At 26.2% G+C, this 25,712-nt stretch overlaps 1 protein-coding gene across 1 annotated transcript; it reads right to left on the bottom strand.

The window, feature by feature from the left end:
* Positions 1 to 927: 927 nt before the first annotated feature.
* On the bottom strand, positions 928 to 24,785 carry LOC114939095 (uncharacterized). The gene is given in 17 exon segments (XM_029313333.2): positions 928 to 1,944; positions 2,126 to 2,342; positions 3,517 to 3,680; positions 4,708 to 4,860; positions 5,598 to 5,798; positions 5,873 to 6,012; positions 6,615 to 6,750; positions 6,829 to 6,940; positions 9,911 to 10,248; positions 12,322 to 12,482; positions 21,438 to 21,596; positions 21,789 to 21,964; positions 23,289 to 23,440; positions 23,443 to 23,459; positions 23,603 to 23,801; positions 24,533 to 24,582; positions 24,698 to 24,785. Coding segments are annotated over 16 exon segments (2,505 nt in total). The 5' UTR covers positions 24,573 to 24,582; positions 24,698 to 24,785; the 3' UTR covers positions 928 to 1,804.
* Positions 24,786 to 25,712: the final 927 nt, after the last annotated feature.

Here is a 25,712-nt window from a genome sequence, read left to right as displayed (position 1 = left end):
ATATGGCTTTTAAATATTTGTAGTAGTAACAATGTAATTGTAATGTCACTTCTCTTCTTTGACATTACAATTACATTGTTACGAGTATTTAAAAGCCTTATATAATTTATTAAATTTTTGTGAAAGCGAATAACCTATTAAAATCCTTAGTCTTTTATTAACGGCAACGGTTTCCTTTAAAATGTCATCAAAGTACTAGTAAATGTTTTGAAGACGGAAATTGTTTTTATGTTTTTATGTATTTCATGTTGTCCATTAGTTTCCACCAATTTTCGTATAATTCATTTTTAAAAAGCAACTGTTGCCATCAAATTGCTTTCAACTGTTGGTGCCAATAAAAAGACAGCAATTCAATAGGCAAAATCGGAAGCCGCTTTCCTCAATATGGAAAACAACTTAAGCAAATAAATTCGAGCAATTTGACAGCAACCTGTGGGCAACTGGCTATCTGGGACCTCATTAGGCAAGAAATCAAACAATTTTTTCTCTATATTAGCGATCTTATACCAAATGAAATTTAGGTTCGTGTTCAAATCTTTAATCTCCAAATTTAACAATCTAACTTGATTATTCTTAACTATAATTTTAACCTTTCGTTTCGCATAGTCACTATAAAAACTATTCTATAATATCTATAAAAAGATTTATTATATAATTTCAGTCTTTAGGTTCTTGATGTGTGACGGCACAAGGTCATATCTTCGACATCGAAGTAAAAATTTTCAGTTGATAGTTACAAGTATAAAACTTCTTCTTGTAGTTAATCCATGACTTAAATAAATAAGCAATCTCGTTGTTATATTGTTCAGAGATGTGTTGGAAAAAACAATCCTTCCGTACGTGCTCCATATTTCAGTCCAAGAGCAAAAATAAGATCAATCAAAATTAATATTGGACGCTAGTGGTGAAAATAAACTTGGCAAAACATTTCGACATAACTAGCAATTTTATTCAATACTTTCACGACGTTTCGACCATTTGGTTGTGGTCCTTATCAAGTGAAAATTCTATAACACAATATTACACAATAGTTATTAACAATGTTGAGACATACAAGAACATATTCAAATGTTAAGTTATGACCACAAACATACCCATCAATTAAAATGAGATTAACGCAACATAAAACCGATCTTATTTAAAATTAATAGTTAAAAGAGGAACACGTCCCATCGCTATGATGTTTCGTCAACGACTAAGTTTGAAACACACCACTAAACAATCTTTATTATTTTGTCGTAAATATTTGTCAAATTCTCAGTGTCTTTCTGTAGATTAACAGTATTATCATAGTTAATAAACAATGTATTCAATTGAGTCTTTCTTTTAAATAGAAATGTATATATTTATATACATACAAACCATTTTGTAATGGTCGTGAATCGATTAATCATTATTGATTAAATATCGAAAGTATGATAAAAAAAGGGATCAAAACAATTTTAAATATAAAAACCATGGATCAACGAGGTTTTGTTACTTTGTAAATCTTAATTATTTAAAATTTTTAATAACACTTTATATTATATATCCTGATTTATTTATGTGAACAAGGTTTAAGTGTAATTTCTTGTTTTAACATATTTACTTTCATCAATACACATACACACATACGCACAAATAATATAATGATTACAAAATGTTTTATACACTAATTGCAAAAGTGTAATATTCTTATTCTGAAATATATATATGATATGATTTACTATATTAATTTAGCGTTTGACTAATGTGTTGAACGTATACTTATATGTTAACTTTAATTATGCTTATTATAGAAGTTAATTTATGTAATACTTTGATATTATGTAGTAAAATACATATAAATCATACTTATGATTAGAACAGAAATGTTCAGCGTATTTATATGTGCACTACTGACACATACCAGATTTTCATAAGAAACGGTATATTTTATCATGTGAGGGAATCTGCATTCTTTTTCTATAAAAAAACGAACATTATAATTAGAAAGCACATAAAAAAATAAATATACCCGATTGAATAATATTGACGTAATAATATAATAAAACTATACATATATCTTTAAGAAAGTTACAACTTTTAAAATAATTGTTACAATTAATTCTTCAAATTTAAATTAGCATAGTTTTCCCTGTTTTACCTGTGCACTGATAATTTGTGAGTGAAGAATTGGCAGTGATTGATAGATATAACGGGCTACAAAGATGGATTAAATTAGCTTCACCGCAAGCAAATGTAATAGTGCGCACATTATTACTTATCGATTCACACGATATACTTGTATCTTCTGTAGAATTAAAATTCATGAAGCGTCGCGATGTGCATACTTTAAGATTACCCGAGCCAGATACTTCAATCTGAAAGTATATTTATTTATAATACATGTATATAGAATATACATGTATATATAATATATATGTATACATATATATATATATATATATATATGTATACATATATATATATACATACATATATGTATATATAAAATATATAAAAAATATTTATGTACAATTAAATTAGAGATAATGTATATAAAAATATATATGTATATACAGGGTGTCCAATTTTAATCGACTTTCCTAAACATTTTTTTATTTTTGTTGTTTCGTTTGCAGGAAAACAAAAAATGGAGCTACCGACTTTTTTTGAAGGACGCTTTTATTTGAAGATCATTTGTTTTTTTTTTTTTTTTTAATAGAACTACTTTTGTATAAACTAATAAGAATATGTCGTAAAATATTCACACAAAAAAATATATATCACGGCTCTGTAATATTAAATATTAAATACAAATAAGATTCCCGATTCAGTGACTTTCGGATCTATATTTTTCTCTCGCGTTTATTTCTTTATTTTATTAGGGGGATATAGAGGTTTATGAAATTAAATCTCAAGTATGAGATATTTCATATTTAAAGTCTTGGTAGAGTAAACCAAGAATAATATGTGACTTGTGCACATTTTCGTTTATTTCCAATGCAAAATTAATTTTCGTTGGAAATGTACGCAAAAACATCCGCGTATGGCTCTTAGGTCTTTCTTATTTGTATTTAATGTAAAATATTTATTTTTATTTAATAACCTTATCTCAATACTTTTATACACAAAATAATGAGAGAAATCAATTGATGTAAAGATAACACATATAGTTGTTTTCAAGGAAATGTCTGTAAATTACAACTAACATAGTTTCATAGTTTTCATTGCCCTTATAATTTGTTATGCCTGAAAATTGCGAGAAATTGATTAATATATTTAAAAAATTATTATAATTATATTTAAAAACGTAAATGACCTTTAAATGACCTTAAAAAGCGCTCTTTAGAAAAAAAAATCAGTAGCGCCATCTTATTCTGTCCTTCTTCCAATCAAACTACTTTTGTTTGAAACATTTTGTCGTATACACAATAAAAAATAAAAAAATTTTTGAAAATAATTAATTAAAAATTGAATACTTTGTATATGCATATTATGTATAATATTTTCTCTATATTATGTGAATAAAAGGTAACTTGAAAAACCTTTTACCTTTATCGTAGAAAAATGATCGCTATCGGTAGAAAAGAAATAGTTAGGATGCATTTTATAAAAAACAGTCGTATCTGGTTCAATATAATCATTGAATGAAATGGATGAAGATCCAGCAACAGTATAATCAGCTCCACATTGCGAATTGATTAAGCGCTGCGGAACTACAAATAAAATCAAAAATTGTGTAGCAAAATTATATTATGTAAAAAGTTTGAAAGAAATATTAAAACCGTACGACATATTAAAGTAAATGTGCATATTAAAAACCCCCTTTCCAATAATCTTGAACTTAACAATATACGTCAAAATCATTAGTTTAAGTAACATCCAATAGTATATTGTGTATCAAGTGCGGAAAGTTGACAATTGGTCACGAGTGCGGGAGATGGACGCACGAGCCGAAGGCGAGTACGACCACCCCACACGAGTGAACAATTGTCAATCCGCACTTTATACACATACTATTTTGTATTGCAAGTGCAGGCAAAGTGGCTGTTTTGGCGCGTTTTCTGTGCGCGAGGCGGCCGATCGCACGCCGCCATCTTGCCGCGGCACGGTGGGGGAATAGTCGGTTTCAATACATTTCCTACGGCTTGAGCCGTATACAATGACTTTTAACGCGGCTCAGCCGTAGATAATGGCTTTGAAACCGGCTTATTCACTCACCGCGTCGCCGCTAGATGGCGGCGGGGGGAATCGGCCGCTTTCGGCACAGAAAACATGCACCGAAAGTGCCACATTGCCTGCACGTGTAATACAAAAAATTTTAACCATCGCTTATTATTTATTAAAAAGTTATATATATATATATATATATATATATATAATTAATATTAATTATATAATGTACATAATTAATTAATAATAAAATTATATATACATACATATATATATATATAATAAGTTAATTATATAAATGTACAATATATAATTAATATATTAATAATTAAATTAATATGAAAAATACAATTAGTATAAAATTCATACTCAGAGAAGTCCAGATTATTGTATTTAATATTTGTTTTTCTCGTACAATTTAATAACTGTTAATAATTTTTTAATAAGCGACGACTGAAACTTTTAATTCAGACTCATGACCTTGACATATGTTATTAAAGTCAAGCAAGTTATTGAGAGTTTTAGTTTCCTAATATGAATATTTATCCAAATTAGTTCGTATATATCTACCTTTTTTTATTCTCGAAATTAAATCGACAATTGCTGTTGGAATTTCTTGCATATTATCCGTAGGAGTAATAGAAAATAAATCAGTTGCTGGCTCATTTACAAGCTCTGACCATCTGTCCTTCGATCCATGAGTTAATATAAGTAATGTAGTATCTGCAAAAATAATATCAATCGCAAATTATAATTATGTAACTGATTAAATTTGTAATAATTTGAAAAATTAATAAAATATATTGAAGATCGATAATAGTATATTGTGTATCAAGTGCGGAAAGTTGACAATTGGTCACGAGTGCGGAGGATGGACGCACGAGCCAAAGGCGAGTGCGAGCACCCCACACGAGTGAACAATTGTCAACTTTCCGCACTTGATACACAATATACTATTATCGATCTTCAATATATTTTATTAATTTTTCAAATTATTACAAATTTAATCAGTTGACAATTGGTCACGAGTGCGGAGGATGGACGCACGAGCCAAAGGCGAGTGCGAGCACCCCACACGAGTGAACAATTGTCAATCCGCACGTGATACACATACTATTTTGTATTACAAGTGCAGGCAAAGTGGCTTTTTCTGCGCGTTTTCTGTGCGCGAGGCGGCCGATCGCACGCCGCCATCTTGCCGCAGCACGGTGGGGGAATAGCCGTGTTCAATACATTTCCTACGGCTTCAGCCGTATACAATGACTTTTAACGCGGCTGAGCCGTAGATAATGGCTTTGAACGCGGCTTATTCACTCACCGCGTCGCCGCTAGATGGCGGCGGGGGAAATCGGCCGCTTTCCGCACAGAAAACATGCGCCGAAAGTGCCACTTTGCCTGCACGTGTAATACAAAATAAATTTTAGCTTTTGTAGTTTTCTTATATAAATATAGGAATTTACCTGGTACTTGCTCCATCATCTTCCTTATCTGTTCTATACAATATTCCTTATCGGCATTATTGACAATAGATGATGTATATGGAATAATCAAAATTACATCAGATTTTGCATTTCCAAAATTGTAACGTTCTTTGTTTAATTTCGCTTTTTGTAAAGACATTAATTTCTCAAGTAATTTAGGGAAATCAAAACCGCTAGTGACTGAAAAAAAAAATTTCCAATGCATACACAATATAGTGTACATTTAACATAAATTTAATTGCAAATATACATACTATTTTTATAATTTGTTATATTATAATAATTGAAATTTAAAATAGTGTCGGTAGTATTGATCATGATACTACTGTCATAACCATTAATAATTGTAAATCGACTATTATATCGACTTATTATCACATTATCCAATATATTTCTGTGAAAAAGAAGATATACATAAAATGTATATATTTGTACATTATATAATATTCTATTTCTATCTTTTTCTCTATTTTACATATTTGCATATAAACAGGATTAGGTAAGTTAATGATTTTTTTTAATTAAGTTAAGTTAGTTGCTTATAAAATTAATTTAGTTAAGTTAAAAGTTGCATAAACAAAATATTAATTTAGTTAAAGTTAAGTTAAGATTAAGATAACTGAAATTAAATCAAAAGTTAATTTTGAAAAAACATTATTTATATTAAATTAAAATTGTCAATTCTTTTAAAATTTATAATAACAAAGAATTTTTTATTTTTATATAAAAATATATTTTTTTATAATTACGATTTGTGACAAATAAACATAAAAATTAATAATACTTTAATTTAAAAATAATACGTTTGTAACTTATAAAAAAAACAATAATAGTATTCACAGATAAAAAAATTTAATTTTTGAAAAAAGTTAATAAGTTTAAGATCAAAAATAACTAGTTAAAATTAAAAATTAAGCTATTGTAAGTTAAAAGTTATTAACTCTTTGAACTAATTAACTAGTATTATCCAATCCTGTATATAAATTATATACTTACGCAATGATTGGTTGTATCAACTCGAAAGGCCATGATGTATCGAGAATAATTGTTAAATCAACAGCCATTTGAATAACACTATTGAAGATTTTTGTTTCTTCATCTTGACAGGATAAATCTTTGTTCATTGAAGACTCTGGGACAAAAATTATATGCTTTATATCTTGTGCAAAAGTATTTAATTTTACAAAATATTAGCACAATATATACTTACTAACGTATAAAGATAATTCGTCCGCCGCTTGCAATGCAAATCTTTCGATTACATTGTCGTCCATTGTAGCTTTATGTAAATATTCCTCTAAGACTAAAGAAGCGCTATATGCCTATAAATATAAAATATTAATTTATTAATATTATTATATATAATATTATTTATATTAATATGACTCTAGAATTATTAATATTATTATGTAATGTCTATTAATATTATTTTTATTTAATTTTACCCAGACAGCACAGAATATTTATAAAATATTTATAGAATATTTATAATAATTATTTTAATATTTTATAAATATTTATCATAAATATTTTATAAATGTTTTTGGAGTCTTAGATAGTGGAGTCTTCAATAGATCATAAATATTTATCATAAATATCAGAAAATATTTACGATAATTATTATGGTAAATATTATAAATATATTTATTAAATCATTGATACAGATTTTTTTTAATTTATATTTTATTTATAATAAATACTCAGTAAGAAATGAGTTAAAAAAACATAATCAACGATTTTTTAATCAAAACGATCGATTGATATAGTCTAATCTAAAATTTGGTCGATTAGATGTTTTTGTGGTTTTTTAACTCATTTATTAGCCATTTATAAAAAGTTAAAAATGTGTAAAAAATGTTTATAAGTATAACTTATATTTTAAACATATATTTTAAAATAGAATATAAAATTATAATATACACTGAATATACTTAGGCAACAGAGTAATTTAACAAATTTTACGCACACATCGATATATACATGAATTTATTTGTTAAACGACATTCTGTTGCAGAATGTAGCTCAAAAATAATTTTATGACATTTTTAATTTTAAGAAATAATTTTATGACATTTTTAATTTTATTAATTTCCGTTTTTGCCAGCCTTATACAATTCTTACGACAAAAATCAAATACAAGAAAGATATATCACATATAGCGGTAAATGAAAGAACTAACAATTTAGTTAAAAAATATTTATAAAATAATTACTATAAATATCTAAATATTTAGAAAATAAAGGCTCGCATAAATTCAAAATTAATAAAAGGAAATTACTAGGCCAACTAACGAGCAGAAAAATAGGTGTTAATAAAAAGAACTCTTCTTTATTATTAATATAATTCGTAAACGTTTCGACCTCACTAAGGTCTTTATCAATACAAAATCTAAACAAATTAATAAAAAACTTGACATTAAAACATAATATAAAAAATGTGATTTAAAAACATATGGTGTGATATCGTAAATATTTCAATGGAGAAAGCTATGTCAATTCGAAACACAGTTACCGCCGATACAATAAAATGTTCTAACGCAATTATGTACAAGTCGTTCATAAAAACTTTTTGCATAATTCCTCGTTGATAAGCGAAGGAAAAGATGGTTAAAGTTTCTTTATGAGTCATTATCTTGAAACATCCGTACAGTCAAAATTTAGAATTCAACGATTTTCGTAGTAATCTGTATTCTGTATTCATATGTTAAAAATAGTTAATCGGTATCATAGGAATCACCAACTTTCTATATAATTGTTGTTATAATATTAAAAGTCAAAGTTAAATTTTTAACTTAATCATAATATCACACCATATTTTAGTTTTTAGATCACATTTTTTATATTGTTTTAATGTTAGGTTTTTTATTAATTTGTTTAGATTTTGTATTGATAAAGACCTTAGTGAAGTCGAAACGTTTACAAATGATATTAATAATAAAGAAGTGTTCTTTTTATTAACACCTATTTTTCTGCTCGTTAGTTGGTAGTAATTTCCTTTTATTAATTATAAATATTCATTTTTACATACCATAAATATTATATGAAATATTGAATCTATGTTTTAATAATATGTTAAAGAAAGGTTTTTATAAAACATTTTAAAAATATTTATATAATATTTGAAAAAATATATATATTCATAAATATTTATGAATCTTTATCATAAATATTGTGTGCTGTCTAGGTAAATATCATTTATATTAACACTAATAATTTACAAAAAAATATTTTTTGTTTATTATTTTAAACCAGACAAAGTGTTTCTTATAGATTTTTTATTCTAAAAACAATGCCGCAAGCTAATTTTCATCAGCATGTTAAATTTTCGAAATAATTGAAATTTAATATGCAAAAAAAATAATTATTTTGCAATATTTTAGATTTTTTAGTGCAAAAGATTAAAATTATCTAGAAATTTATAGATTCCACTAAATGTGTATTTATACATATGGTAGAGGACTTTTCTACTCAGTTTGACCTGCTCTACTTGTACCTGAGGAGTAGGGCGCGAATTACCGGATACACTGTATATATGTATACACACACACACACACACACACACACACACATATATATATATATATATATATATATATATATATACAGAGTGTCCGGTAATTCGCGCCCTATCCATCAGGTACAGGTAGAGCAGGTAAATTTAAGGTACGGTCAATAAAAATGAGACATCCTATATATATAGGATGTCTCATTTTCATTGCCCATCTTAAAATTTTCGAAACAAATGCATTTTCAAAAAAATGTTCCTGATAAAAGTTGTATGATCTAAAAAGGGACAAATAAAATGATAAAATCAATTTTGGAAAAAATAATTTTTTTCCAAAACCTTTTTTTCGTGAACATCTTCATATAAGTAGTTCCCAGCTTTAATCTTTCATAACATAGCTAAAAAGTCAGATATTGAAATTTAAAAAATTAATTTTATAGAGGATAAATAATATATTCATGATATTTGATCAGATTTTTTTCAAATAAAACGTTAACTCTCACAAAAAATCTCAAATATCGCAAAAAAGCCATTTTTTACAAATTAATAAAGTTCAGTTATTTTGGAAATCTTACATGCTAGTAAAATTGATTTACTGCATCATTTTTAGTATCCAAAAATCTATAAGAAACACTTTGTCTGGTTTAAAATAATTATTGGCTGTAAACTAGTGTAATTCTTAAAAATAATTGTGTACTAAAAATGTGCACATATGTACACTACATTTTTACTGATTTGTTTCTCTGATTAATTAACTCTAAAATTTATAGTATTTTATAATATATTACCTGTTCAAACATCGTTGAATTTTCTGCAAGTTTGGTAAACAAAGTTTTTCGATTACACGCCCTAAGTGATGGATTAAACAATCCGCGAGCATTATAATACATATCTAAAACTTGCGATAGTCTTAAAGTAGATGCTTTGGAATATAAAGATTCAATTTCTTTAGCGAGAATCAATCCATCGAGATCTCCTCTGATTTCGGCTGTCGTAAATTGTAATTTTTCATTAGATTTAAGAAAATACCAACGAGGCATCGATGATGAATTCCAATTTCCATTTACACCCACACTAAGTCTTTCGTTTGTAGGGCCCTGTATTAAAGTAACCTCAGCCAAATCACCTATAGTATATACATATACTTTTTAGAATGTCATCTCGATCATATAATATTCAATATTAAAAAATTATAATATAAAATATGAGTATTATAAAAGAAAAATATACAAACAGAAAAATTATACAATTAAGAGTCGCTCTGTTTTATCAACCGAGCGATTATTTCTTTTTAGACAAGATTTTCTTTTTTAGCAGTTTGTATGTACAAAATAAGACCAGCACGAACTTGAAATTGAATAAAGAAATATAAGTGAATATTTAAATATCAATTTGGAAACCTAGTAAAAGAAAATAGCTTGTTTAAGAGGATGCTGCAGGTATGTTTTTACCGATCAAACTGATTATATTTTTCCACAATCGAGAAGTTTTTATTGCGTTAATAGAATAACAAATGCTTTACCACGATTAAAGTACATACAGAAACAAAGTGGGCACCTAACGATTTTATGTTAAAAACAAGAAAAAATTTAAAAACTAAAATTTCTTTATCGACTTCTGTCAGGTCAAAAAAATAATTGTTTAATATAAAAATTCTGAGTTCTGCTATTTGTACGTACAAAATAAGATAGGTTCCGACTAGAAATTGAATGAAAAAGTATTTAGTAAACTTTTAGATATAATCAAATGATAAATATTTTTATCGGCTCTCAATATTAAGAATAATATATGATATTTTAAATCGGCTAATAGAGCCCAAGCGCGAAAAATTAATTCTTCGGAACTGTATCTCTTGGTTTGAGATTACTAAGTTCCATATATAAATTAATCTCGAACTTTACATATAAGATACAGTTCTGAAGAATTAATTTTTCGCGCTTGGGCTCTATTGGCCGATTTAAAATATCATATATTATGTTTAGATATAAGTTTAGAAGCCTAATTGTTAGAATAATATTCAGAGATTCTCAGATCCAAATATTGAAGGTTGCGCCCTTGGGCAGTCATCTGCCTCGCTCCGGCGACGGCTCGACGAAAACAATTTTTCTTCTCAGTACGAACGAAGACGTTGAGCGAAGCACAACACCTCGGTTACTGTGTATTATACCGAATAAATATATATATACTCATACAGGAAAATTGAACTAAATTTATTCGCCAGAAATAACCAACACTAATATATAAGAAAACGGTGCAGAAAATTTTCACGCATATGTGTTGTATACGTGCATATGTTTAGATATGTGTGGTGCTAACCTATCAGAGTTCGGTCGTCATTCCAGCATCCCCTTAAAATTTTCGTGCATATATGTGTGCACATACACGTATGCACAAAAATTTTAGACAAACTATTCTCTTTTACTAGGCTTCCAAATTGATATCTAAACGTTCACTTATATTTCTTAATTCAATTCTAAGTTCGCGCTGGTCTTATTTTGTATATATAAATTGCCAATAAAAAGAATAACTTGTCTAAAAAGAAATAATTGTTCAATCGATAAAACAGAACGACAGCATTACCTTAAGGGAATGCTGACTAGGTCTGTTTTATCGACAAATATTATTTTCATTTAATTCTTTATTGGCTTTATATATAAAATGAAAAATCCTTACTAAAATTAAAGTATTTAAAATAACAAATCTAGGCTACTACATATGTATATAAAAAAACAAGAAAGTTAATCACAGTTTTTCTATCGATCTTTTACATTGGATCAACCTAATCTAAACCTGAGCAATAAGAAAACTGTAATTATTTAATTTTCTTGTTTTTTTTTTAAATACACATATAGTAGTCCAAATTTGTTATTATGAATACTTTAATATGCTAATAAAGGATTTATCATTTTGTAAAGCTAATTAAGTATGTCTTATCGACAAATATTATTTTTATTATTTAAATAAAAATAATATTTGTCGATAAGACAGACTTAATCAGCATCCCCTTAAGACACGTATATGAGACATTTTTGAGTAAATGTTGCGAAGATCTCTGAAAGATTTTATGCTATGTGGGTATTCAATCAATTCATATATTTATATAGTGTTTCAACAATATTTGACTTTAACATTAACTAAAATGGAACAACTTATATTACAAAAGCATAGAACACGAGAAAAGATATAAATATATCATTACCAGCCACGGTCGCAATCCATCTATTATCCAATGTCAATCTTGATAGATTTGCTCTTCTCTCTGTCGATTCATTAGGGAACACTTCTGAGAGTTTTACTGTCTCAGGTTGTAATCCAGCAGCTATACCAGCGATTACTGCCCCAGCAGACACTGCACCCCAGCTGTAAAAACGATGGAATTAATTATCTTATAACGTAGTTTCCAATTCGTTTGTGTGATTTCAAAGTCTCTATGATTATTTAAAAAAAAAGTAAACTCGAATCTGGACGAGATAGATTCGATGTTCCTATAAATATCTCGAAAAAACAAGAGCAATATACATATACTTCCAAGTACATTCAAATCTGAATCGAATGTAGATTCAAATGTAAATACTTATGAGAAATTTTACTTTATACATACAGATTATCCTAGGATTTAAGCTACAAATATAGAAAAATATATATGAGAAAACCAGCTAACTTTCAAGATCCAATGTCTTATATAGAATTAAGTGCAGGGTTTTTGTATTCAAACTCTGTATTATAAAGCATTTCTAGCAAACTTTATATAACATTATTTTCTTCATCAATCCTCTGGAATATTTCAGAGCTTTTAAATTTAGGACAAAATATTTCAAACAAAAATTATGGTATTGAGAGAGTCATCTCTGTTGTCTTTGAGTCTCTGTTGGTCTTTTATAATTGATCAAATATAAGTCCAAAAGGTTATTTCAAGATTAACTTTATTTTGTTTAATAGATACTATAATTTTTGTATATAAATCAATTCCTTGCAATATTTGGTGATTTGACATGAAAAATTATAAAGATAGTAGAAATACAAAAAGTGAATAACTTTATAAGATATTTTGTATTTTAAGAGGATCTTAAAGCCGTTCTGTTTTATCATCAAAACAATCATTTTTGTGTACACTTTTCTTTTTATTGATTAAATAGAATATAATATAATAAATACTTTTCTACGATTAAAGGACAAAGTAGAAACAAAGCCTGACTACTAATTTTATATTAAAATTTTTTTAATTTTTTATTTTCTTTTGTTTTTGTTTTTAATATAAAATCGGTAAATTCCGATTTTTTTTGTATTTTTTTGATTATAGACTTGACAAGGACCTGAACTAAGGTCGAAACGTCTGAATTTTGAATAAATAACTAAAGAATAACATTGCCAGTTGTGGTCGGTTTATTAACACATTTTATATTTTTATTTCTATATATTTACTTTAATTACGGACAAGCATTTATTATTCTATTTTAGAATCCTCTTATAATATAATGTAATTTTACACAAACTATATAAAATATCTTGTACAATATTCATTTTTTGATTATCTTACTTCAATATTTTTTATGCATAAAATAAATAAGAAATCAATTAGTATAAATAAAGAAACAGTTCTTTTTAAAAAAACATAATTTTGCCGCTAACAGCTAACATATTCTTTTCTTAAAAGTAAAACTGTTTTCTTTACATGGTTTCTCTTATTATTTTGTGTTTAAAAATATTAAGATAAAATCAACGAAAAATATGATCAGTTCACGAAATATATGTTATGTAAAATTATGTAACATATTAAAGTACAAAATATCTCTAAGCTAATCATTTTTTGATCATTGTACCTTTATAATTTTTTATACCAAATATTGCAAGAAAATTGATTGATATAAAAAAAAGAGTAATTTTAAAAAAATTATGTTTATCTTGAAATATAATCCTTTAAACTTTGATCCAAAGTCAAATAAAGATTATCATCAGCTAATAAAATTCAAATATATTAACTATTCTAGATTCAATATATTTCTCAAGTACAACATATGAAATATTATGTTTTATGAATTTCGAATCCTAAAAAATAAAACTTGATTATTGGATTCAAGTAAAATTTTGAAATCATATACGTACATATAGATCTTAATATTATTCCTAATTACTACAGAGATTAAAAATTGTATAATAGACTAACATTTTGTGAAAATGTACATATTTCTATATACAGGGTGTATCTGATAAAGTGCAAAAAATTTTAGGATAATTTTTTTTTAAATAAAGGAAGTTTCTTATATATAAACATATACTCTTATATTCCTCCCTGAGGAGTTACACTTTTTTAAAAAAGGAAATAAAAATTAAAAATATAAAAATGATTCTAATTATTTTAATTTTTAAAGCATAAGAGACTGTTAGTTTTAATCTTATTTATTTTAAAAACAAAACTTAGTGGATATTTTCCATTAATAAAAAGGATATTTATTAATATTTTAAAAAAATAAAAATTTATTAATTTTTATTTATTATATATATTAATATTAAGATATTTATTAATATTTTAAAAAAATAAAAATTTATTAATTTTTATTTTTTTTAATATTAATAAATATCCTTTTTATTAGCGGAAAATATCCACCAATAAGTTTCATTTTTTTAATTTACCTGAAATTTGAGAAAAAAATAAGAACTTAATTTTTTACCTTCCTCTTTAAAAAAGTTTTAGATTTCAGATACACAGCAGATACACAGACAGATACATAACAGATACATAAAATTTGAAATGTTGCTATATAGCAGATACATAGCAATACATATAAATTATGTATTAAATACATATTTAATACCGATAAATGTCCGCGCTATGGATACATAATTTACGTTACATATCAGATACATATGATAATAATATAATAATATATGTAAATATTTGATACGTATCTGTACATAATATTGCAAATACGCGTTTAAAATGTATTATATAAGTTATTTATTCATATATATACATACAGAGCGTTTTCCAGCAAGCGATACAAACATAATATGTTACATAGAGTATTATTCTATTTTTTTTCAATACCAATGAATAACAATAAGATGAAACAATTCTCAGTGTAACACTGTGTCGCTTGCTGGAAAATGCTCTGTACGCGTTTATGAATAAATGACATTTTTTTATACATTCGCCCAATGGTCCAAAATCAATCACACCACTGCTTGACGATTCTAGCAAGAAATAATCTTTTTTCGTTTCTTTTTATACTAATCGTCTCTTATGCCTTGAAAAAATATCACGGTTACTTATTTTTTATCCATAATACAGAAAATTATTTATCATGTAACTTGCTATAGAAAAATAACACATAATCATAATCAAATATGCATTAATATTGTACAATTACAACCGTATGGAAATTCTAATCATTACAAATATAAAAAAACTTTTATCTTTCACTCACTAAATTATTTTTCACATATATACCCAGCAAACACAATATATAAATGTTATATACTCAAGCATGTTACATGTAACGTATATGTTAGTTGTAATTTCCCACTCATAGATGTAACATTTTTAATATTACATATATTACATTGTAGTTATATTGTCATTATATCCCAAGATAGCACTGCCTTATCAATACATCAATGTGCTATTTGGTATATAATTACAATATAACTACAACGTAATATGTTATATTAAAATGTTACATCTATGAGTGGGAAATTACAACTAACATGGATGTTACATGTAACGTACACGTTATATTACCTGTTATATTCCGTTTTATTATAGCAATGTAACAATTATATATCGGTGTTTGCTGGGTAATTATATTTATAATATTTTAAACATCAGATCACCGCAATTACAGAAACATGCTCAACTTCTCATTTAATTTTTTTAGATTAATGGTGCTACTACGATAATACGTATCAACTACGTATTTAATACATAAATATATTTATATAGTATGCGCAGTATACCTGCTACGTATTACATATAATCTCTAAAAACTCACCTTTAAAAAAAGGTAAAAAAAGGCGACCAGTTAAGGGCACACCATTAACAAAAATTATCCATTGCAAACCCATGTAGAATCCTATCCTATTGCAAACCCATGTAGAATCCTATGAAAAATTAATCATTGCAAACCCATGTAGAATCCTAGGCAAAATTAACCATTGCAAACCCATGTAGAATCGTACCCATTGCAAACCTATGTAGAATCCTATGAAAAATTAACCATTGCAAACTCATGTAGAATCCTATGAAAAATTAACTATTGCAAACCCATGTAGAATTGTATTAAAAATTATCCATTGCAAACTTATGTAGAATCCTACATTGCAAACCCATGTACAATAGAATTGTATGAAAAATTATCGATTATAAACCCATGTACAATCGTAACAAAAGTAATGAAATAAAAAAAAAATTGCGCCAAGTGAAAGTAGAAACTTGTACCAGTGGAAAATTAAAGTTGCAGACATATATAGAGTCGTATAATGAATCAGTAAAAATTTAAATTTGTAAATGTAGAATCGTACCATAAAAAAACTTATCTTTTAAAAAAAAAGATAAACAAGATGCCAAGTCCATGCGCCATGTGAAAAAGAAATAAAAAAATTTTAGTTAAAAAAACTGGGCGCGCTGCTAAGTTTCAAAATTACAATGCACCTTAAAGTAACATTAATTAATTTAAACACAAAACATATTTTAACTGTAATGAGTTTAAAAGTAACAATTTAATTTTAATATTGTTAGAATATTATTTAGCAGCGCTCCCAGTTTTTTTAACTAAAATTTTTTTATTTCTTTTTCACATGGCGCATGGACTTGGCATCTTGTTTATCTTTTTTTTTAAAAGATAAGTTTTTTTATGGTACAATTCTACATTTGCAAATTTAAATTTTTACTGATTCATTATACGACTCTATATATGTCTGCAACTTTAATTTTTCGCTGGTACAAGTTTCTACTTTCACTTGGCGCAATTTTTTTTTTATTTCATTACTTTTGTTACGATTGTACATGGGTTTATAATCGATAATTTTTCATACAATTCTATTGTACATGGGTTTGCAATGTAGGATTCTACATAAGTTTGCAATGGATAATTTTTAATACAATTCTACATGGGTTTGCAATGGTTAATTTTTCATAGGATTCTACATGAGTTTGCAATGGTTAATTTTTCATAGGATTCTACATAGGTTTGCAATGGGTACGATTCTACATGGGTTTGCAATGGTTAATTTTGCCTAGGATTCTACATGGGTTTGCAATGATTAATTTTTCATAGGATTCTACATGGGTTTGCAATAGGATAGGATTCTACATGGGTTTGCAATGGATAATTTTTGTTAATGGTGTGCCCTTAACTGGTCGCCTTTTTTTACCTTTTTTTAAAGGTGAGTTTTTAGAGATTATATCATTCATTTTTGTATATTTTTATGACCGGAATAGAACAATTATTAAACATGTTTATCTAAACTTCTTTGCTTAAAATGATGTGTACAATCATATCCTAGAATCCTGATCATTCCTCCTAAAGCACCCTATTTATATAAATTTACCCATATGTGTGTGTGTGTGTGTGTGTACTAATGTCGAGCATTTTTTATACATTTTCTATTAAATTTAGATAAAAATTGCAGGATTTCGAAAAAGAAAAAGTTGACACAGACTTTTTCCTAAACGGCGATTTTCAAGGTTATTTAAAGGTCACTTATATTTTCAAAATAGAATTACCTTAATTTTTCTCATATAAATCGATTCCTCGCAATATTTACTATAAAAAGTTGTAAAGGTATAATTTTTACATAATCTTACATAAACTTCGAAATATTACAAATATTTTATTTTATGAAATATTTCAGTTTATGTAAAATTATGTTAACTATCTTTTAAATTATTCACTTTTAGCCATCTTACCCTTACAACCTTTTATAGTGAATATTGCAACAAATTGGTTTATATATATAATATATATATAACATCAGTTATTATTAATTGATGTTTACATTTATTTTTAGTCTTACTACTAGAGCTCAAATGCTCCACATTTTTTACAAAAACTGTTTATTCTACAGATTTCAAATATGCTTTTAAATGATGATTGAATATTTCCTTTTTTTAATTATTTTTATTATTATTTTTCAATCTCAATCAACTTTTATAACTTTATGCCAGCACGATACAAATACATGTGTCTTTATTTTTTTTATTATTTTCATTATTATTTTTCAATCTGAATCAACTTCTATAACCTTATGCCAACAGGATACAAATACATGTATGTCTTTATTATTGTATCAACTCTTGTCTTTTCCATGTAACCATGTCTTCATAGTTTGAATTATCCCTTCATCTTCTCAATCTTTCGCAGAGATTTAATTAATTAAATACACTTCACACGAAATAAAGTTTGCTGGAAGATATACAGCAAACGATAACTGTAAAAACATGATTACGTGGAAAGAACAAGAGTTGGTACAGTAAAGGCAAGTAAGTAAGTACATGTAATGTATCGTATTGGCATAACGCTATATCCGCGGAGCAGATAATGTGGCTGTAGAGGTAGTCTGCAGTGCAGCTAATGTGGACGTAGATGTTGATTGAGATAATTGTCTAATATAAAATAGAATTTAAAAATTTAGTTTAAAAAGCTGTTGCATATATAAATAAAGTTTATTTTTTCTAAATTTGGAATATGTTTAATTAATTAATTTTTTAAGTCTATGTTTAATAAATTTTTTAAGTCTGTATTCAATAATTTTATTCATTTGATAAATACATGTATGTCTTTATTTTGATATGTTTAATATAATTAGAAATTCATTATTAATTAGATATGTAAACTATAAATTCATATATAATATTTGAAAATATATGTGAATATTTAAATTTTTATCTTCTCCTTCCTCTCCTTCAATCTCTTTAATATCAATATGTGTATGTGTGTACACGCGCGCACATTTGTACGTATTTATTTAATTTATTGGATAGTTGAGAGTACTTAATTGATAAAAAATTATGACAATAATAATCCTTGTTTTTTTTTCTTATTATTTACTCAGATTTTTTTGTCTATCTTATAAGATAAACACTTTAGAGATTGAATATTTCAAGTAAACTAATTGTAAGTAAATTTCACATTATAGCATATAGATGTTTAATCATGAATGTACTAAATAAGTACACAAGACGAACAGTGAGTGAGTGAGTGAGAATGAGAGAGTGTGTGTGTGTGTGCGTGTGTGTGTGAGAAAGAGAGAGAGAGAGAGAGAGAGAGAGAGAGAGAGAGAGTAAGCCAACATAACCCCGCACGCTGCCGATCATGAATGTACTAAATAAGTACACAAGACGAACAGTGAGTGAGTGAGTGAGAATGAGAGAGTGTGTGTGTGTGTGCGTGTGTGTGTGAGAAAGAGAGAGAGAGAGAGAGAGAGAGAGAGAGAGAGAGAGAGAGAGAGAGTTAGCCAACATAACCCCGCACGCTGCCGATATGGCGGAGCGCCACTATCGCCATCTGTTGTAAAACGTGCGAGATGGACAAAATTACCACTACATGCATCTTGCATGTGTTGTGTACGTGTGATATATGTGTGCGCATGTGTTGTATACGTGTGAATACGTGTAGCACGATACTACTATGTATGCGTGGTCGATGATGATAATGATGATAATGATGACGAGGACGTTTCTTAATAGAAATTTTTCATATTTCGACTTTGCATTTATATATCTCTGCTTACAAATCACGTAGAGCAGAAATAAAGACACTTTTATTATATAATTCGAACTCAATCTATCGATTAAGTCTAGTATAAACTCGATTGCTTCAGCCATTATTGAGGATTCGAAATATTATAAAGACTCAAATGTCCGACTCGCGTTAAGATACACGGTGTCTCCGCTACGCCCTTAACTGGTCGCGAGACACTACCGTGTCTCTTGATGTATTTTCACTTGGATATATCAAACATAGGTATTGTATAAATTACTCAGCAAACACCGATATATAATTGTTACATTGCTATAATAAAACGGAATATAACAGGTAATATAACGTGTACGTTACATGTAACATCCATGGTAGTTGTAATTTCCCACTCATAGATGTAACATTTTAATAGAACATATATTACATTGTAGTTATATTGTAATTATATACCAAATAGCACATTGATATATTAATAAGTCAGTGCTATCTTGGGATATAATGACAATATAACTACAATGTAATATATGTAATATTAAAAATGTTACATCTATGAGTGGGAAATTACAACTAACATATACGTTACATGTAACATGCTTGAGTATATAACATTTATATACTGTGTTTGCTGGGTACGTATTTAATACGTCATATTTCATATATAATAAAATGTAATGTAAACGCAATATTATTACTTATTACGTATTTAATATATATTTGCAATCGGAAGATGTCGTAAATGGGTGTAACTCCTCAGGGAGAAATATAAGAAAGTATATGTATGTTTATAAGAAGCCTCCCTTCCCAGCAAACACAGTATATAAATGTTACATACTTAAGCATGTTACATGTAACGTATATGTTAGTTGTAATTTCCCACTCATAGATGTAACATTTTTAATATTACATATATTACATTGTAGTTATATTGTTATTATATCCCAAGATAGCACTGACTTATTAACCCAGCAAACACCGATATATAATTGTTACATTGCTATAATAAAACTGAATATAACAGGTAATATAACGTGTATGTTACATGTTACATCCATGTTAGTTGTAATTTCTCACTCATAGATGTAACATTTTATTATAACATATATTACATTGTAGTCATATTGTAATTATATACCAAATAGCACATTAATGTATTGATAAGTCAGTGCTATCTTGGGATATAATAGCAATATAACTACAATGTAATATATGTAATATTAAAAATGTTACATCTATGAGTGGGAAATTACAACTAACATATACGTTACATGTAACATGCTTAAGTATATAACATTTATATACTGTGTTTGCTGGGTAATATATCAATGTGCTATTTGGTATATAATTACAATATAACTACAATGTAATATATGTTATATTAAAATGTTACATTTATGAGTGGGTAATTACAACTAACATGGATGTTACATGTAACGTACACGTTATATTACCTGTTATATCCCGTTTTATTATAGCAATGTAACAATTATATATATCGGTGTTTGCTGGGTTAATTTTCGACAAAGAATCATCTCCTAAAATTTTTCGCACTTATTTATAGATACATCCTCCTGTATATACACACACACACACACAAAAATTAAACATAAAATCTACATACTTAGTTTTTATAACACCATTTTCCACAGGACATCTGCTTCTCGGTGGATATGCGAAAATCCGAGCACTTTTTGGATGATTTGGGGGTAATTCTGGATAAAACGTATTTGGATCAACCGTATCTTCTGTAATCCCATTTTTGTGATTCGTAATAATGTCGCTATATATGTATAAAAAAATTTTTTAAATAAGTACATATACTATTATTGTATATATCTGTAGATAATATTCCTATAATTACATAATAATAATAATAATAAATAATAATAATAATAATATATTAATAATATATTATTATTATTATTGTTGTTGTTGTTGTTGTTGTTATTATTATTATATTATAGGTATTTACATTTGTTCAGGCGTTAAGGTTTCTACTTCATCGTCAATATTGAATTTTGTATTAATAGAATGTTTGTTGTTTATACTTCTCGCATTTCTATATAAGTCAGCATATCTACATACTGTCCCTTCGTCACCTCTTTCAAAGATTTCGATACTGCTGGATAGCATAAAATGAAGGGTGCACTATAAAATAATATAGATCCGTTATAAATAAAAATCTATAATATATATATATAATTTTCGAAAATCATACTTTTAAAAATATAATTTTTATAAATAAAAATTATGAAAGACCAACTTACGAGCATACGAGCTTAAGTATAATATAATAAATTAAATTTTATTTATAAATCGTAAACTTAAATTCTCTTACATAAACTTAGGATTTGAACTTAAATTCTTTACATAATCTTAAAGTAAACGTTTCAATTTACTACTTATTGTTAGTCTTCCTCAGTATAATAATCTAAATTAAACCCCTACATAAAATAACATAATTATTACGTGGTATATCAAAAATAGCAATCATGACGAGCAAACTATCCATAAATATTCTAACAATAGTGTAATTTCTAAGAAGCCATAGCAAATGTAAACAATTTTAAATCTAACATTATGGAACGCTTATGTTAGTAATGAGAGAGATTTTAAACCCCTTATTCTTCGTTGGAAGGCGAGAAAAGATTTGTCCAAATTTCGTCAGTTTGAAAGCAGCAGTTGTCAATCAAATCAAATATATATGCGAGTTCCATATAGTAATCAGATGGATGAATTTCTAATAATAAAAATATGTCTTGATAATAAAAGTTCTGTCATTAGCTTCTTATTTACAGCGTGTCTCAAACGTGACTGTGGGACAAAAAATTCGATATTACACTATTGTTAGATATTAGAAATTATATTATACTATTGTTAGAACATTTATGGATAGTTCGCTCGTCATATGATCGCTATTTTTGATATATCCTAATAATTGTTATTTTATGTGGGGGTTTAATTTAGATTATTGTACTAAAGAAGACTATAAGTCGAAACTTTAAGATTATGTAAAAAATTTAAGTTCAAACTCTAAGTTTATGTAAGAATTTAAGTTCATAATTTATAAATAAAATTTATTATATTACACCTATTCGTATGCTCGTTGGTCTTTCATTATTTTTATTTATTGCGTTGCATAATACGAGCCTCTTTGCTTTTTGATAATTTTTATACTTTTATATTAATATTAATAATAATATTATTAATGTACTACTAATTGATTAATTTAATTAATATTAATATTATTAATAATAATAAATGTTAATAATATTAATAATAATAGAATTAACATATATTTTTATATTTATAGTATATTTTTATTATATGTTTTATTATAAATACGTATATATATATAATATATATATATATATGTATATATATATATATGTATATATATATATTTTATTATATTTTTAATAATATATATTGATAATTAAATAGTGAAGTACGAATTTTTATTAAGCCTTACTCTTTCAATATCACTGATTATATTGTAGGGAAGGCTATCGTCTGGAATCGTCTTTTCTGGTACAAAGCGAGCTATTTGCAAATATTTTTGACCTTGTCCAGTTGCTCTATATGGTAATATACCGGATTGCTGTTGGACAGCTGGATTTTTTCTATTCCATCTTGGCGAAATCTATATATGGATTTTTTATAAATAAATCCTCCAATGTGTATTTTTGTAACTTTAATAAATATTTTATAACCGCGAGATATATAAGTATATTTTTCTAATTTATAATTTTTGTCTTATTCTAATATTATTACAAAAAAAATTACCTATGCATAATTCCGACGGCCAATTTTCGTAAATTCCAGCCATTTTGCATGTTCTCTGTTTCAATCTTATCGAGAATTGCAATTAATGTATTTAATGTATGGGGTAATTTATTATCCTTCTCTAAAAGATATCTATTTTCGTAACATTCTCGAAGCGTCGGTGCAACATTTCGATAGGCATTATCTTGTGCGAAAGTGCCTAAAATAATTGATAATACAATTGGAAAAAGGCAATATAATATTATTATATAATTATATGAAAAAATAAATTAAAACTATAAAGTATTTTTTATAAAGAGTTCGTTTTCGTGAAAATTTAGTTTAAAGTTTAAAAAATTAATTCCATAACTTTTTTTTAATTTTGAATAATCTCTAATTATTTTATGCTGTATTTTTATTTCTATAAGAATTTTTATGACATAAAATATATATAAAATTATACATTTTATTTAGTAAAATAATTATAAATAATTTAAATAATACGGAATTAAATAATGATATAAAATTATAAAATATTTATATGTATTAGATATAAATTATTTTTTTATAAAGAAAAAATGTATTTGTTATATACATAATGTAGTACAATACAAGATATTAGAGATTATTCAAGCATAAATAAGTATAAAATGTACTATCATTTTCACAATTTTCAAAATTAAATTTTATACAAAAAATTTTGTGAAAAATGAAAAATTATTCTACACATTTTCGACTTATTTTTTATGTAGAATTCTTTCCTGATTGTATCATCAGTGTATTAATATATAAATATAAAACAAAATATATATAATATATGCCCACATATACATATATACATGCACACAAGAAGAATATCATATCATCTTATAATAACTTTTCATTATTTCTTTTTAACAACCACATTACACTGAAATTAATCACAAACACTTGAAATAATATATTTCTTACCAAGAACAAATAAAATAATCCAGGAGTATAATCTGATCATTTTGCGACCGCTGAAAATTGAAAATATAAAATGTATTCTATTGCACTGTATTTTGAATCGATATTTTTCTTGAAATCAATAACGCGGAACGAAATATTTCGTAAAATAAAGAACTTATTCAGCACCTTTGCCTCTTTTATGTAAGAAAGATCTTATCCCTTTGGTTTTACTTAACGATACTACACCACACCTTTCAAGAGACATAGTAACCATCACTATCAAAAGATAAGATACGATACGTTGTATGAGTAATAATTTACTCCCACTCACGTTTGCAGAGATGATCTTTATTAAAGAATATATCGATTTCAATTATTTGATAAATACATATATTATAAAATTGATATCATTAGTTGTTATAATTAATTATTATATAAAAAACTTATTATTTCATATTTATGATATTCATATATATATATATATATACATACGTTGCTTCAATATGTGTAAGATCAGATTAAAATTTTTTGTTTATAAAATAAATTAAAGAATTGTAATATACATTATAATATAGGTAATATTGAACAGATATTTTATTTTAAAATATAAAAAATAGTGTATATATGTAAAAATATTTTTGTTCAAAATATATAAAAGCATTTGTACAAAATATATATAAATTGTGTTCAGTCGGTTATCTCTTATCAGTATTAAAAAATAAAACATATCTTACTATATCTTAGCCAATAATGTGTGAATCATTGAATAGTATAGGAATCGAGGAGCAATAATATTCAAGTAGCAATTGAATTAAGATGACCTTTTTTCATATTATTAATAATTAGATGAATTTAGGATTAATGTCATGTGAATTACATGCAAGATTTTTATCTTTTTTTAGGATTTTTTTCTATTAGAAAATCAAAACGTGAAAAATCTATTAAAATGCTAATTTTCTAACTTAATTATTTAATGATACAATCTGTTGATATATCTTTATCTTTTAAAATAATGATTTGACATTTATATATATTATTCATTAATATTTATGTTTATATCTTCGGATATAGAATACTAAAAAGTTGTTCTTGAAATTGATTTGATGAATAAGAATGTATTATATACATATATATATACATATATATATATACACACACATATATATATATATATATATATATATATATATAAATTAATGTA

Source organism: Nylanderia fulva, unplaced genomic scaffold (genome assembly GCF_048542155.1).
Source record: "Nylanderia fulva isolate GAGA-0341 unplaced genomic scaffold, ASM4854215v1 Scaffold58, whole genome shotgun sequence".
Lineage (NCBI taxonomy): Eukaryota > Metazoa > Arthropoda > Insecta > Hymenoptera > Formicidae > Nylanderia > Nylanderia fulva.
Note: the sequence above shows the minus strand (reverse complement) of the source record. Positions and strands in the feature narration are given on the sequence as shown.